General features: G+C 51.0%; 2 protein-coding genes across 2 annotated transcripts; both read right to left on the reverse strand.

Moving 5' to 3' along the window:
- Positions 1-4,497: 4,497 nt before the first annotated feature.
- Positions 4,498-7,731, reverse strand: CUNH19orf53 (chromosome unknown C19orf53 homolog). The gene is made up of 3 exons (XM_070416199.1): positions 7,585-7,731; positions 7,448-7,503; positions 4,498-4,920 (listed from the first exon to the last, which is right to left on the reverse strand). Exons 1-3 carry the CDS (start codon positions 7,679-7,681, stop codon positions 4,810-4,812), a joined length of 264 nt encoding a protein of 87 aa, XP_070272300.1. The 5' UTR covers positions 7,682-7,731; the 3' UTR covers positions 4,498-4,809.
- Positions 7,732-8,187: 456 nt separating this feature from the next.
- Positions 8,188-15,203, reverse strand: MRI1 (methylthioribose-1-phosphate isomerase 1). Its single transcript, XM_070416198.1, is given in 7 exon segments — positions 8,188-9,011; positions 9,014-9,136; positions 12,187-12,411; positions 12,504-12,680; positions 13,784-13,959; positions 14,697-14,935; positions 15,013-15,203. Coding segments are annotated over 7 exon segments (1,110 nt in total). The 5' UTR covers positions 15,148-15,203; the 3' UTR covers positions 8,188-8,976.
- Between the last annotated feature and the right edge of the window lie 553 nt (positions 15,204-15,756).

A 15,756-nucleotide genomic window follows, 5' to 3' on the forward strand; every position in this document is an offset into this window, starting at 1 on the left:
TACGTGTTCTAGCCAGGGCCACCTCCCTGAGTAAGGACTTATGAAGAACTTGGACTAAGACTGTTGGCAATAAATTTGGGACTTGTTGGGCCCACATTCCCAGGGGTCTGCCCACTAGGGAAAGCACCAAAGCCTATACCCCTGGAGACCCACCGACACAGGGCAGTCCCAGGGAAGGCAAGCAGCGAGGCTGGGAGGACATAACCTTTACTGGATAGGATAATCTCCTTCAGTCACTTCCTTGTAGCCTATCAGTAGAGCAGTGACCTTGGAATAGCCCTTGTAATAGAACACAGAGATTAACCTAGACAGGACTAAACTCAACAGGACTAGATAGAGACAGGATTATGGAAATGAAACTAGGAACTGTAGAAGGTTACCCAAAACATACTGTTACGCCCGGAACGCCAGCCGCACTCACAGAGCACCAAGAGACGATCTCATGCAAAAAGCAAAGGGTTTATTGATACCAGCATGCTGGGACTCACAGCTTACTCTGAGCACAGAGCAGTGGCTGTGAGCCCCGATCAAGAGTTTAAACACACATTATATACTTTACAGACAAAGAGGGGAGGAGAATGGACTGTGCTCTGCCGATTGGCCAGGCGCAAGCCGGGTCCTGTTACGCAGGATGTGGTCATATCTATGGCGCGCACTTCCCTTGATTGTCATTGGTTAGTTTAAAATCCCGGGCGTGGCCTGCAGAGGCCTGGGCTTCTGGGAAGAAGGCCGCACGTGGCCCCAACATGGAGGATACAGGCAAGATGGAGGGCATAGCCCTTGCCCTTTCAATACCATGATGTGATTATAGAGGCATGCTTACAGGATCAAATGGTATAAATACAGATGTAAGAGGACAAATAAAAGAGAACCCAACCATGCTGATCAACTGAAAAACCCCCCCACAAAACCTGGCTATGATGATCAACTGAACGCTGCCTCCGTGTCATTCCTTCTTCGCCGACTCCATCCACACCTTTGGGAACCCCTGGACCTGTTGGGGCTGGACCCCAACAACCAAGATTCTATTCTGATCCCCTGATTTTACAGATAAGGGGAATGAGGCCCAGAGCGGGTCAGAAAGTTGCTCAAGGCCACACAGTGATCCTAGAAGAATGTGTGAGGTCAGAAAGGCCCTTGGGAAGATGAGGGTGCCCCCAGGAGGAAGTCACTAGGCCCATTTCAAGTCTGCCCTCTTAGGAAAGAAGTTGGGAAGGGGATTCCAGCTACCCTTGTGGTCCTTTTCCCAGGGCAGCCAGCGAGCTGGGGTTTCAGTGAAATAGAAGCCACTTTTATTTCCCCAGCCGGCTGTGAGCTCACTGTCTAGGCATCCACAGCTCCTGACCCCAAACCCACGTGTCCTCAAGACTCACGGGAAATGGGACAACCCTGGAGGCTCAGATGAGGGAGAACAAAGTCCCTAGCTGTGGCCACCCCCACCCTAATTTTCTGAGGATCGCTCCCTTTGCCCGGCCCCTGTGCACCCCCATGCCCCTGTTGACTCAGGCAGGAAACCAGCCGGGGCAGTTTCACTTCCTGGTCCCCACAGCCCCTCTGGCCTGCCCAGCTGGCAAGATTTGCTTCTTACATTTTTTTTTCTTTCCTTTTAGAACACAAGTTCATGGGCAAAGTGTCAGGGCCCTGCCAGGAAAAATGGTCATTCAGGCAGAGGGGGAAGGTGGAGGCAGGGAAGAGAAAAAGGCTTGGGGAAGAATAATTGTGTCTGAAAAGCCACATTTAATGGCTGCCCTGTGTCTGGGGAGAGGCCCGGAGGGACAGGCCTAGAGGTGGGACTTGGGCTCCCGTCTGCCCCGCAGGACACAAGGGCAGCTAATATTCACACCTGCAAGTCCCATGGCCTTAAGGCTCCTGAATTCTCCATTCTCAGGATCCCATTTAACAGATGGGGAAACTGAGGCTCAGAGAGGTGAAGGGACTTGGTCACAGACAGGAAGTGGCAGAAATTGGCATAGAAGGAAAGGTCTGGGATTTTCCAAAGTCTGGGGCTCTTGGCTCCAGTATTAATGGGAGGTTTGTGGGCCAGTGAAAGGATCGAAGGAAAAGTCAGGGAGGGCAGTGGCTGCAGGGAAAAATGTGCCTATTAGGGGAGTCTGAGGGGTGGGGTAATGGGGAAACAAGTGGGTTGACATTCCAGACCCCATACCTGTCACACCTGAATGACATTCCTTGCCCAAAGCTCATCCTGTCCCAGCCATTGATCTTTGGAGATTCTGGAGAAAAGTTAATTTTCAGGAGGGTGAAATCTACTCTTACATATAAAAATGAACATGTGCCGTAGCCGGTTTGGCTCAGTAGATAGTGTCGGCCTGTGGACTAAAAGGTCCCGGGTTTGATTCCAGTCAGGGGCACATGCCGGGGTTGCGGGCTCAATCCCCAGTAGGAGGCGTGCAGGAGGCAGCTGATGAGTGATTCTCATCATGGATGTTTTTAATCTCTCTCTTCCTCTCCCTTCCTTTCTGAAATCAATAAAAATATATTTTTAAAAATGAATGTGTTAACATTTTTTTAAAAATATATTTTATTGATTTTTTACAGAGGAAGGGAGAGGGATAGAGAGTTAGAAACATCGATGAGAGAGAAACATCGATCAGCTGCCTCCTGCACGCCCCCCCACTGGGGATGTGCCCAAAACCAAGGTACATGCCCTTGACTGGAATCGAACCTGGGTCCTTTCAGTCCACAGGCTGACGCTCTCTATCCACTGAGCCAAACCGGTTAGGGCTGTGTTAACATTTTTATGGAACTCACGTGGGATCCAGGCAGATGTTATGTTATACATATGGAGGCAAATTGATTTTACCACTAGGGAGGACTGTCAATGGAACCTCTGTTGGAAGGGCTGGAATTTGCAAGTCTTCAGATAAGAGTGTTTTGCTATTACTATCAGCTGTTTACAATTTAGAGCAGTAAAATCTTTCAAAGAAAATGCTAATACTATGAATCAGACAGCCAGGGAGGGTGTGTTGTATAGAGATGATGCACTAAGTGATGGTAACTGAGTCACTGAAACTGCAAAATTTTCTTTGCAGGCCCTAGCAGGTTTGGCTCAGTGGATAAAGCGTCAGCCTGCGGACCAAAGGGTCCCGGGTCCGATTCCGGTCAAGGGCACATACCTCGGTTGCAGGCTCCTTCCCGGCCTGGGCCCTTCCTGGTCAAGGCGCTTGCAGGAGGCCACCAATCGATGTGCTTCTTTCACATCAATATTTCTCTCTCTTCCACTCTCTAAAAACCAATGGAAAAATATCCTCACGTGAGAATTAAAAAACAAATAAGTTTTTTCTTTGCAGAAATAATTCCTTCATTTAACAAACACCTAGAGCAGTGGTTCTCAACCTTGGCTGCACATGAGAATCACCTGGGAATCTTGTTAAAATCCTGATTTCTGGGCCCCATCCTCCGGAAATTCTGTTTCTTTGTTACTAATGTTGTGGCCCCACCCCATAACAAAGAAACAGAATTTCCGGAGGATGGGGCCCAGAAATCAGAATTTTAACAAGATTCCCAGGTGATTCTCATGTGCAGCCAAGGTTGAGAACCACTGACCTAGAGAGACAGAAAGCAAATCAGTGGCTGCCAAGGAACAGGCAGTGACAGCTACTGGGGATAGGTCATCTTTTCAGTGGTAAGTTTTTAGTCCCAAAAACAATGTGAATGCACAAAATGCCACTGAATTGCATACTTTTAAATGTTAATTTTATGTGTTTTAACCACATGCACATACACAAAAGCTGGGAGAGCAATTTCACGCACAAAAAACCCTACTTTACATCTCAAAGACTTGAGAGCTGTGGTAGCAGAGCCTGAATTGAAGGACTTTCCAGTTTGGTTTCCTTGGGCCCAGCCTGGTCACTGTGCTGAGACCTCCCGCTCACCCCCAACGGAGGGAGAGCAGAGCGGACACCAGGCCAGAGTTCCCGGCAGCAGACTCGAGTGAGGATTTGGGGAAGGGGCTGCTCAGGATGGAAGCAGAAGAAAATCTTGGTGTGGGAAGAGAGGTGGGGGATGGTCAGCTGAGCACACACTGGGACTCAGCTAGTGGCGGGGTTCAAGTACTGGCTCTGGAGTGTTAACCCAACCCAACTTGGGATGAAGTGATGCGCAGAAAGCACTAGAACAATGCCTGGGCCATAGACATACTAGATATTTTGACTTTATTTTAATAGATAGAGGTGGCTGTGCAGTTCACAAGTGCATTCTGGTTTAATCAACACCTGTCCTACAGATGGGAAAATGGCTCCCATATCTCCTGGCTTGTACCATGTACCAGGCAGAGGGGTGACCTAGGCAGGTAAGGAGGTAAGTGAGTCGCCTGGGGTTGGAGGAAGATTCTCCATAAGCTCCCAGGATGGACGTGAAGAAGGTCAATCACCCCTCCCTGAGCGTGTGGTTGGTCTCCTGAAGACATGGCGGAGGCTGACCAGGTCAGTGCGCCTGGCCTCTGGCCCTGGCCTGCTCACAGAGCCTGTGACTGCAAGAGGAATGACAAAGCCAGGTTTATTGCTCCGATTAAACCAGCGGACACAGAAACTGAGGGAGGATGGTACAAGAAGTTGGTGAACATTTCCTCAAGGCCACTGCTGAATTCTTGGCACCTGGGAAACTGACCCATGCACTACAGATGCGCTGGTCACCTGCTCACAGGCCAGCTGCTCCCACCCCGAGTCCAAAGGCTCTGGGGAGCAGGGCTCCTTCTGTCCATGGTGCTGCCTGTGAGTCCCCTGCAGAGGTCTGAGAATGGAGGCAGGGGCTGCGTCCTTAGGAACGTGTCTTGGTGGAGGAAGAGGCTGCCTACTTCTTCTTGGCGGGGGCTTTCAGCAGCGCCAGCTTCTTGGGCAGGCTGGTGCTGGCTTTCATCACCACATCATGTTCAATCTTCTTCCGGATCCCGACCTCCAGGTCCTGAAGGGGCAACCGAGGGGCAATGAGACTGGGATCTGAGGCCGAGGGAGTGAGGGAGGGCCTGACCTGGGGCTGGATCAGTGACACCCCGCCCCCTGAAGCAACACCTGAGAGTCTGGAGGCTGTGGTCTAAGTCCTGCTTTTGACCCACACTCTTTGTGGTGTTACACACACACAAAACCCTTTCTCATCCCTGGACCTCAGCTTCCAAACTTCTGCTCACTCCCATTTCACTGAAGGGGAAATCGAGGCTCCTGCAGTGAGGAGGCAGTTGCCCAGGGTTCGCAAACCACGTGAGGGGTGACTGGACCCTGGCATGCCTAGAGTCTCTGGTCTCAGTCCATGGACAGTCCTTCCTGTCCCATGTCATCTCCGCTTTGCACATGGGGAACTGGGGCTCTGAGACAGGGATGTGAGCAAGTAAAGGCACAGGGGTTAGAAGCCAAGTGTGTCTGGGTCCAAAACTGGTGGTTTAATCACATTCCCCAAACCATCCCCTTGCCCTGCCTGTATGAACTCCAATGACCACGATCGCCACAGCCAGCACCGCATGCCAGGGCACGGGAGACACAACAACAAACAGGTCACAGGAGAACCTCTGCCTTCAGCAGCTGACATTCGGTGCATGTGTGGGGACAATGTAAATGCCATTGTTACATTACGTTAAACTGTTGAACGATGAGAAATGGTAAGAGGTGTTACAGAGAAAAGAAAATAAGGGCGAGTGAGTGTGTGTGTGGGGAGGAGCTGTGGGCTGCCATCAGGAACAAGCTGCTCAGAAGCAACACTTGCAGTCAGACCTGACTCAGAGGAAGGGAGCCATGTGGATTCTGGGGCAGAAGAAACAGCCAGGGCAAAGTTGAACTGCGACAAGGAGCAGTTAAAGGGCCAGTGAGGCTGGAGGGAGCAAGGGGGAGAGTGGGAGAGGGCAGGGACGTGAGAGGGGGGCATAGTGTATAGGGCTTTGTGGAGGACTTGGTTCTCCGCCCCCCCCAACCCCCCCTCAATGAGGTAGAGCCACCAGGGTCCTGAGCAGATAAAGCAACACGATCTGACTTTTAAGTGCTCACAGGCGCCCTCTGGCTGCTATGGGGGATGAGGGGGCCAGATCAGGGAGGAGAGGGTGAGGGGGAGATCCAGGATGATCCCGAATATTTTGAAATTTGGTAGGACAGACTCTTCCTAAATGAAGACTGGAGGTAAGCAGGCTGCGGGGGACCCAGGTCTGAGAAAACCGAGGCTCTGGGGAAACGAAACAATTTGATGAAGGTTACACACTAGTAGTTAGTGTGGAAAACAACCCCAAATCAGATCTGACTCCACCAAAATCAGTTTTAATTTTCTGTAACTTCTTAAGCTTAACCCTAGAAATGACAATAACCAACACAGCTAATGTTTCTTTGTGCCTGTGCTGTTCTCAGCGCCCTACAGGTGCCCTCTGGCCCTGAATCCTTACAACTCTGTTTCACAGGTAAGAGGCTCATGGTGAACAAATACAGCCAAACCTTGGTTCTCGAATGTCTCCGATCTTGGACAATTCGGTCCTCAACCAAGATCACAGAAAAAACTTCTCGGTTTTGGACCAGACAACCCTTTCAAGCCTCTCAGACAATACCCAAAGGAGAAAGTGCTTTTGTTGGCGGCGAAAAGGACGATTAGCACAATTTTAAAACACAAAGAGGTCATCCAGAGTGCTAATGTTGCTAAGGGTGTGAAAGAAGCAATGATCACAGGCAACTGAGGCAGGAAAACTGTTGCTTTGGATAAAGGAAAAGCAGTTGGCCACTGACAGCGTTTCAGAGACAGGGACACATGAACAAGATCCGATGCCGGATGCTGACCTGAAAGACACCCTGGAATGAATGCTGACGTGATTTAAGGTCAGTAGGGGGTGGTTCCGTAAACTTAAGAAAAAAGTGTTTAAATTATACATTAAACAATACATTAGACGTATACTATATATAAGAAAGGTTTAAAAAAAAGGGAATCATTTGCGGGTCTGGAATGGATTACATTTACATGATTTCTAATGGGGGCAAAACGATTGGGTCTTCGAACGAATCGCTTCTTGAACAAATTAAGTTCGAGAACCGAGGTTCCACTGTATTACCCATGGACCTCGATTTGCCTCCAGCACCGCCTTCGCGCACAGCTGGGGTTTTCAACTCGGTTCCCATGCGCCCCCCCCCCCCCCCCCCCGAGCTCCATGAGAGCACAGTAACCACCAAAGCAGCTGAGTGAGTGTGGAACACGTTCCGCGCGCCAGGCCGTGCTTCGACGTTGGCGACCGCTGCTCCAAAGGTTTCCTTAAACCTGCGGTCGCCAACCTTTCAGACCGCGCGGACCACCGGGTGGCGACCGCTGAGAGGCCCGTGCAATAACAGGCGATGGTCCTGTACGCACCGCACGCGGGAGGCTGAGTCGGGAATTCTCCAGGATCCACCCCCGGACCCTGACTTCATCCCCGGACCCCTCCCTGCACCGACCTCCAAGCGCCATCCCTCGGCCCCCGCACGCCCCCGCTCACCTTCTTGAGCTTTCGCTGTTGCACAACGCGCGCCTTCTTGGGGGCGATCACACGACCTGGGGGAGACACACTCGCGTGAGGTCAGGGCGCCCAGGCCCACCCCGCCCACTCCGCGCAGCCCCCGGACCGCTCCTCACCTCCCTTCCTCGGGCCCCGGCTGCGCTCCGAAGCCGCAGCCGCCGCCTTGCTCTTGGCCGGCTTCTGCGCCTGGAACTTGCGCTGCCCCTGCGCCATGACGGAACGTGCGCAGGAAAAAGCCGGGCTGACAATTGTTACCGGAAGACGCAGGGCATGATGGGATACACTGGGGCCAGGACGCGCAAGGGCGCATGGGAAACAACGTGGCAAAGAGTTGGCTTTCTGACAAAGACGGTTCTTTATTGACAAAACTTGAAAGGAAAGGTTACAATGACAAACTAATAGTCATTGGGCGCTCATGCTTTGTAAAACGTATAGTTTTATGCTCTTCGTATGTAAAATTCAGTCCAGAACAAAAATGAGGTGTTAGGCACTTACCGGTGCTTAACTTTTTTCTCTGGCTCACAGTTGTTTTATTTGTTAATCCTCACCTGAGGATATTTTTTCCCCATTAATTTTTAGAAAGTAGAAGGGAGCGGGAGAGACAGAGGGAGAGAGAAACAAAATTTAAGGGTACCCAAAACTCTGTAATGAAGATAGTGTTTTCAACATTTAAAAGTAACATTTTAATATTTTAAAAAATCAAGCCGTGAAACTACTGCTTGTAGATGGGTGGTCTGATGTTGTAAATTTTTATTGGGACAAGGACTGGTATCAGAGGTTAAGGTCAAGGTGTGCAAAGGTAGGCTTCCATTCTATTTAGTATCTTGGTATTTTGTTCAAGTGTTTTTCTTTCTTTTTTTTTATAAGGATTTTAAAAAAATATATTTTGATTTTTTACAGAGAGGAAGGGAGAGGGATAGAGTCAGAAACATCGATGAGAGAGAAACATAGATCAGCTGCCTCCTGTACACCTCCTACTGGGGATGTGCCTGCAACCAAGGTACATGCCTTTGACGGGAATCGAACCTGGGACCCTTCAGTCTGCAGGCTGACACTCTATCCACTGAGCCAAACCGGTTAGGGCTCATGTATTTTTCTTGCATTAATTTTGATTTTTAAAAATACTGCATGAAAGTATTATTTACCTTGGTTACTGAGCTTTTTGGTGTCCCGTTTAAAATTTTGTGCCTAAGGTGTTACCCTAGTTCCAGTCCTGAGAGCAACCTAAGAAGGCCGTAGGTATTGTCCCCATGTCATAAATGAGGAAAGCACAGCATGGAGAGGTGAGGTGACTTGGCCGAGATCACACAGCAGAAAGAGTGGCAGAACTGGGATAGGAACTTGGTAGCCTATCTCCAGCTGCTGCACTTATAAGAGCCATGCAAAGACTCTGTCCGCTATCCCTGTTCTAGGAAGAAGTGTAATTGGGGGAAGGTCAGCTTTGGGGCAGACTATTCAATACATTTTATTATAAAACCTAGGGGGATGGGTATGGAGAGCCGGGTTGGTTACTTCTGGGGTCCATCTAATGTCCCCACTCTCAGGAGATGGTGGTACTTAGGGCTGCCTGGAGTTCTTTGGGGGTAAAGACACCCAGCTCTGTGATGATGCCACCGGTGATGAGGTCATGGGGGGTGACATCGAAGGCAGGATTCCAAACCCCAATTCCTACAGGGGAGAGAAGGGAGGCAAGAAGGTAAGTATTTGCTTCTGTGAAAGTTCTCAAGTTGTTGTCACCTGTCCCCCCACACCCATGGTGGTTGTTGGAGTTAGGGAATTCTTGAGAATCTGAGGATACTTACCCCAAAAGTGCACGAAGACATGGGCTTTGGTACCCAGTAACAAGTTTAGACTCCTCCCTGCACACCGTTCCTGAATTGTTACTAAGAAGGTTTCAGTCTTATATATATCCATCCTACTCTTGCCTAGATCTCTTTAAAAACCTCCAAGAATCCACTCCAGGGCCTTTGCATGGGCTCTGCCCTCTGCCTCGAAGCTCTGCCTCAGATATGCACGACTCAATGTTTCATTTCCTTCAGTCTTTGCTCAAATGTCACCTTTTCAGTGAGAAGGTCTCTGATCATCTTATCTAAACCCCCTGTACAGACACTTCCTTGCCTTGTTTATTTCTCCTCAGCCCTTACTTCCTATAATTGTGTTATTTATCTTGTTGTCTGTCTCTCTGACCAAACTGTCAGCTCTATAAGGGCATGGAGTTTTGTGTCTTTTTTCACTCCTATATCCCAGCACTTAGCATTAGTCAGGGGCTCAAAAACATTTGCTGAATGAATTACTCAGCGTAGACCACAATTTCTTACACAAGAGGCTGCAAACTGGTGGCCTGTAACTTTTTTCTCTGGCTCACAGTTGTTTTATTTGTTAATCCTCACCTGAGGATATTTTTTCCCCATTAATTTTTAGAAAGTAGAAGGGAGCGGGAGAGACAGAGGGAGAGAGAAACATGGATGTGAGAGACTGACTGAGGGCTGGGGATCGAGCCTGCAACAGAGGTACACGCCCTTGACCGTTATCGAACTCGAGACCCTTCAGTCCAAGGGCTGATGCTCTAACCATTGAGAAACCAGCTAGGGCAGGCTCACAGTTTTGAGTCCACTGAATTAGCTGCTACCTTTCAAAAGGTGGGAAATTTCATATATTAAAAAATGTAAGGCTTCTCTTGGAAAAAACAGAAGACCCATTTCCCTGGGGCCTGCATTCCTGTGACCACTGGCGGGAGCAGAGTATCGGGGCCGACAGACTGCACCTTGCCCACGACACTTATGTCTTGCTGTCCCAGTTTTATTTTAGTGGGTGTGGGTTGTCAACTCTGCTTTCCACAGTCTTAGGGACTATGACCAGCGCTAATTATGCCTCTAGGAAAGCAGGGACGCCAAAAAAGAAAAGGAGAAAAAAATTTTCAGAATCAATGTGTCCTTTTAAAAAAAGCGGTAAGGAGTCACAACAGAAAACAACAGACTATTAGGACTTCCCTCTGCTTAGTTGTATAGTGTTTTTTATTTATTTATTTATTTATTTATTTAGAAACTTGTTTACTTTTTTTTTTTTAAAATATATATTTTATTGATTTTTTACAGAGAGGAAGGGAGAGAGATAGAGAGTTAGAAACATCGATGAGAGAGAAACATCGATTAGCTGCCTCCTGCACATCTCCCACTGGGGATGTGCCCGCAACCCAGGTACATGCCCTTGACTGGAATCGAACCTGGGACTTTTCAGTCCGCAGGCCGGTGCTCTATCCACTGAGCCAAACCGGTTTCGGCTGTATAGTGTTGTTTTAAAAAAAATGTTTTTATTGACTTTAGAGTGAGAAAGGGAGAAACATCAATGAGCGAGCAAAACATCAATTAGCTGCCTCCCACACCGGCCCCAACTGGGGACTGAACCCACAACCTGTGCACATGCCCCGACCAGAAATCAAACCAGTGACCTCTTGGTGCATGGGACAAAGCCCAACGCCCAAAGAACTGAGCTACAATGGCCAGGGCTGTATAGTTTTGTTTTTTTAAAGCTTTTTTTTTTTTTAAGTTATTTATTTTCTTGTTACTCCTCACCCGAGGATTTTTCCATTGGTTTTTAGGGAAAGTGGAAGAGAAAGACAGAGAAACATTGATATGAGAGAAACACATTGATTGGTTGCCTCCTGCACGAGTCCCCAATGAGAGTCTGGGCTGGGGAGGAGCCTGCAACCAAGTTATGTGCCCTTGATCGAAATCGAATCTGGGACCTGTTGGTCCGCAGACCGACGCTCTATCCATTAAGCCAAACTGGCTACAACCCTCCCCTCTTTAAAAAAATTTTTTTTTTTACTGATTTTAGAGACAGGAAGGGAGGGAGAGAAGGGTTGGAAACATCATTGATGAGAATCATTAATCGGCTGTCTCCTGCATGCCCTCTATTAGGGATTAAGCCCAAAACCCAGGCATGTACCCTGACTGGGAATCAAACCATGACCTCCTGGTTCATGGGTCGATGTTCCACCACTGATCCATACTGGCTGGGCTGTATACTGTTATTATTTTAAAAATATGTATATTTTTATTGATTTCAGAGAGAAAGGGAGAGAAAGAGATAGAAACATCAATAATGAGAGAGAATCATTGATTGGCTGCCTCCTGCACAACCCCCACTGGGGATCAAGTCCGAAACCTGGGCATGTGCCCTGTTTGAGAATTGAACTGTGGCTCCTGGTTCATAGGTGGATGCTTAACCACTGAGCAACACCAGCCAGGGTCCCTGTAGGCCAGGTCATGTGGGTTAATTCACTGAAGGCCCTGGGATTTATGAGGTAAGTCATAATAACAGCTCTTTTACAGATAGGAACACAGGGGCTCTTAGGGATGAGAGAACTTAGGCAACCTGCGCATAGCTGCACAGCCAGGGAGCATGGGGAGGCTGAAAAATATGTGTCTCTTCATAGGCACTTGGCTGAACAGGATTCTTATTTGTTCTTCAGGTGAGAAAACCATGGTAGAGAATGGCAAGACAATTTACTCAAGGTTTCTCAACTCCTGAGTTGGCCATTCTCACCTTGAATTTGACTTCCAACATGTTTCTGTTTCTAAAATTGGCCTAAATTTGAAGTTGCTTGTGCCCTAGAAGGCTGATGACACCCCAAATGCCGCTTGCCTCCTGTGAAGGAGATGGGTACCTAACTGAAGGTGCCCAGATTCTGGTACCCCCGCTGAGTGGTGGCTTACCGGGTGCTGCAATCCTGACCCCGTTGACATCGGTCAGCTCCTGGCCGGGGCGCTCCTCAATGACGATCTGCTGGCCCGTCTCCAGACGGAGGTCACACGAGGAGCTGGGGGCAGCTACGTAGAAGGGGATGCCATGGTACTTGGCGGCGATGGCCAGCTGGTAGGTGCCCACCTTGTTGGCTGTGTCACCATTGGCAACCACACGGTCAGCTCCCACAACAACAGCTGGGGAGCAAGATGTCGGGGGTCATCACCTGACCCTGGATGCCCGGAGCCCTGAGTGCCGGTGCCCTGCCTGCCGGCACCCCACTGCTGACCTGACACGTCCCGGTGAGCCATGGCGGCTGCTGCCATGCTGTCGGTGATGAGGGTGGCGGGAATCTGCTCGTAGACCAGCTCGAAGGCTGTCAGCCGGGCCCCCTGGTTGTAGGGCCGGGTCTCCGTGCAGAAGACCTGCTTCAGGCGGCCAAGGTTGTGCAGCGAGCGGATCACACCTGCAGGACCCAACTCACCAAAAGGCCAGGGTGAGACAGAAAGGGACAGATGGGCAGGGTAGTGGCCCATCAGTTGGGGGCACAGATCTCCAAAGGCTCCCCATCCCCAGGCCCTGGTGTTGGCTGTCCCTCTGTCCAGGGCATGTGTGCTTAGAGAACACCTTCAGGTGAGTCCTTCCTGATCCTTCCATCTCACATAGCAACCCCCACACCTCTAACTCTTTCCCGGTTTTTCCTCTTTAGTACTTATCACCTTCGAACACATCATATATATTTACCGACTTGCTTTTGTCTGTTCCTTCTACTTTCCTTTCCCATTGGCTGAGATTTTGTTCACTGCTGGCTCTCCAGCGCCAAGAACTGTGCCTGGCAAATAGTAGATGCTTAACAAATGTCTGTTGAGTGAATGAAAGAATGCTTGCGCTCATGAATGGTGGGACACATAGTAGGTGCTTAATAAATGCTGAGTGAATAAAGAAATGCATGCATGAATGGTAGGGCACAGAGTAGGTGCCAATATTTGTTGAGCAAATGAATGAATGATGTCTTGCCACCAGGGCCTCAGTCCCCAGGCCCCAAAGTGGGACCCAAGCAGGTAGAGAAATCTGGGGAATTTAGGATCAAGTGGAATCTGCTGCCTTGAGTCCCAGGACCCAGTTCCCCCTCTCCAGGTCACTGCTACCCCAATTGTTCCTGGGGGACCACTCCCCTTCCCTCAGTTCTCTTGAAATCCACATTCTGCCCACTCAGGCCAGGTCCATCAAGTGGTTGATGTCGGATGGGCAGGTGACCCCATCGCAGCTCTGAGTTATAAGGAGTCTCTTCTGGCATTGTTGGCATAGGCTCCTTTCCTCCTGATCTGAACATTGGCGGGCCCTCTGCTGACCCGTGGACCGGGAGCAGGACCGGGACAGGAATAGATGGGTCCTAACGTGAATTTTTCGAACTCCTGGATCCAGCCATACCTGAAGCCACCTTCCTGTTTCTGTACAAGAACTAATCTATCTCCATTTTGGGGGTGGGGTGGGGAAAGTGGTTTGGGTTTCTTTCTTTTGAATCCAAAAGGGTCCCTCCCCCATCCCTATGAACATCCACTTACTCACCCAGGGCTGTGCCATAGCCAGCCGTGGCCAGTGCACCAGTATTACAGTGGGTCAGCACGGTCACCTTGCTGCCCTTGGGGGCTGCCCGCTCCAGGAGGTGGTGGGCTCCCAGGTCTCCAATGCTCCGATTATCCTTGAGGTCTTTCTCCAACATGTCTTCAGCGAAGCAGATCACTCTGGGGCCGACAAGGGACTCTCAGCCTCGGGGCCCAGGCTGGCCCCTCCTTCCTGCCCAACTCTCTTTCTGAAAGCCTCTCACAGCTGTGAGGCCTAGATCCTTCTGCTTTTGTCACCTGTCACTCCATTCGCTCATGCAACACGTTAACTGAGCACCTCCTGTGTGCGAAGCGCTGGGGGGCCCAGCAGTAACCAAGACAAAAATCTCTGCCCCTATGGAGCTGACACAAGTGGGGGAGGCAAAAATGAGCAGATAATGAAGTGAAGAAAAAGGCAGCAGAGTCAGGGGGTGAGCTATAACATGGGGGGTGGGGAAAACAGAAGCCTTAAACCTGAAGAAGGGGTATCTGTTCTAGAGAGATGGCATGTGCAAAGGCCCAGGGGCAGGAGCGAGCCTGGTGGGGTCAAAGAACATGTAGCTGGAGCAGAGGGGGAGAGTGGGAAAAGAAGAGGGCAGGGAACGGGTAAGACAAGAACCAAAATTCCTCAAAAAAAACAGCAGAAGGAAGTGGTACTGAAAAGGACCTCCAAGGGCAACGGGGGCTGGGCATGTTCGCGGGAGGCACAGTCATGGGATTGAGCCCAAGTTCCTGGGGCCTGGGGTGGACTCCCAGACCTGCCTGTGTGGCCTTGGACTAAGCGCGCCATATCTGCTTCTCATCTGTAAAATGGGTCGCTGTGCGAAAAAAATGAGTCAGCCTCTGCTCAGAGCAGTGCCTGGCACAAGGCGCCCTACCTCTCCCGGACGGCCTCCTCCGTGGCGCCCTCCCGCTCGGCCTCTTGGGCTGCGGCGTCGGCCAGGTCGCGGGCAGCGCGGGCCATGTTGACGGCGGTGGGCCGGGCGGAGACCAGAAAGCTCAGCGCGTCGCGCACGAAGGCAACGAGCGCGGCGAGTCCCGGCCCCCCAGCTCCGGCCTGCAGCTCCACGGCCAGGCTGAGGCACCCCACGAGCGCGATTGCAGGCGCGCCGCGCACCTGGAGGAAAGGCATGGGAGTGTCGGAGGCGCCAGGCGAGGGCACGCCCCACCCCCAACCCCGTCGCTGCACCCCACCTTCATGGCGCGGATCGCCTCCCAGGCCTGGCGCACCGAGTCCACCTCCTCGTAGCGGCATTGCTGGGGCAGCAGCAGCTGGTCGAGGACCTGCAGCGAGCCCCGCGAGTAGCGGATCGCCTCCAGAGGGGGCATGGCGCAGCCAGCGTGCTCCACCAGGGTCCCGGGCGCAGCGGGCCGCGTGTGGGCGGGGCCTCCGCCGGAAGGAGGCGTGTGCGCACACGACCCTACTTGTTCCCCAGGCGCAACAGTCTAATCCGACGATCCTACCCCCTTCTCCGGGCCAAGCTCGGCGTTAGCCACCCCCTCGGAAGCACAAAGGCGTCACCATTTACGGGGCGTCTTCTAGATGCCGGGCCTGGTGTTTGGCGTCTGGCTGATCATGCTATGACCCCCAAATCCCAGGTGGGCTCCATCAGGCCGGGGCAAGTGCTGCCGGTTGTCTCTGGTAGAGAAAGGCCCTAATTGGGGATGTCAGGAACTAATGGGCTGTCGCTGCTGCCCTGAGGCTTCACTGCCCCAATGGGGAGCAGGGCTGGTCGTCTGAGTAGGAATTCAGCCGGAACCTCAGCCCCAAGAGGGTTGCGTTTGTTCATCGCTGTGTCCCCTGTGGCTAGAACAGTGCTTGGCACTCTCCCAGCGCTCCATCAGAATCTGTGAAATGATCTTCCTTTCCCAAGGTTAGGGGGAGGTGACAGGCTATTAATTCCTGGTGTATGTGTGGCTGTTTTGACTTATTTTCTG

Source organism: Myotis yumanensis, unplaced genomic scaffold (genome assembly GCF_028538775.1).
Source record: "Myotis yumanensis isolate MYYU_CA2020_CCGP unplaced genomic scaffold, mMyoYum1.0.hap1 SCAF_5, whole genome shotgun sequence".
Taxonomy (NCBI): domain Eukaryota; kingdom Metazoa; phylum Chordata; class Mammalia; order Chiroptera; family Vespertilionidae; genus Myotis; species Myotis yumanensis.

Excerpts from the sequence above, each read along its gene's own strand:
- CUNH19orf53 (XM_070416199.1), bottom strand. The coding sequence starts at position 7,681 with ATGGCGCAGGGGCAGCGCAAGTTCCAGGCGCAGAAGCCGGCCAAGAGC. Across the intron at positions 7,504-7,584 it reads CCGGGGCCCGAGGAAGGGAG|GTCGTGTGATCGCCCCCAAG; the intron begins GTGAGGAGCGGT and ends TGTCTCCCCCAG. Across the intron at positions 4,921-7,447 it reads AACAGCGAAAGCTCAAGAAG|GACCTGGAGGTCGGGATCCG; the intron begins GTGAGCGGGGGC and ends TTGCCCCTTCAG.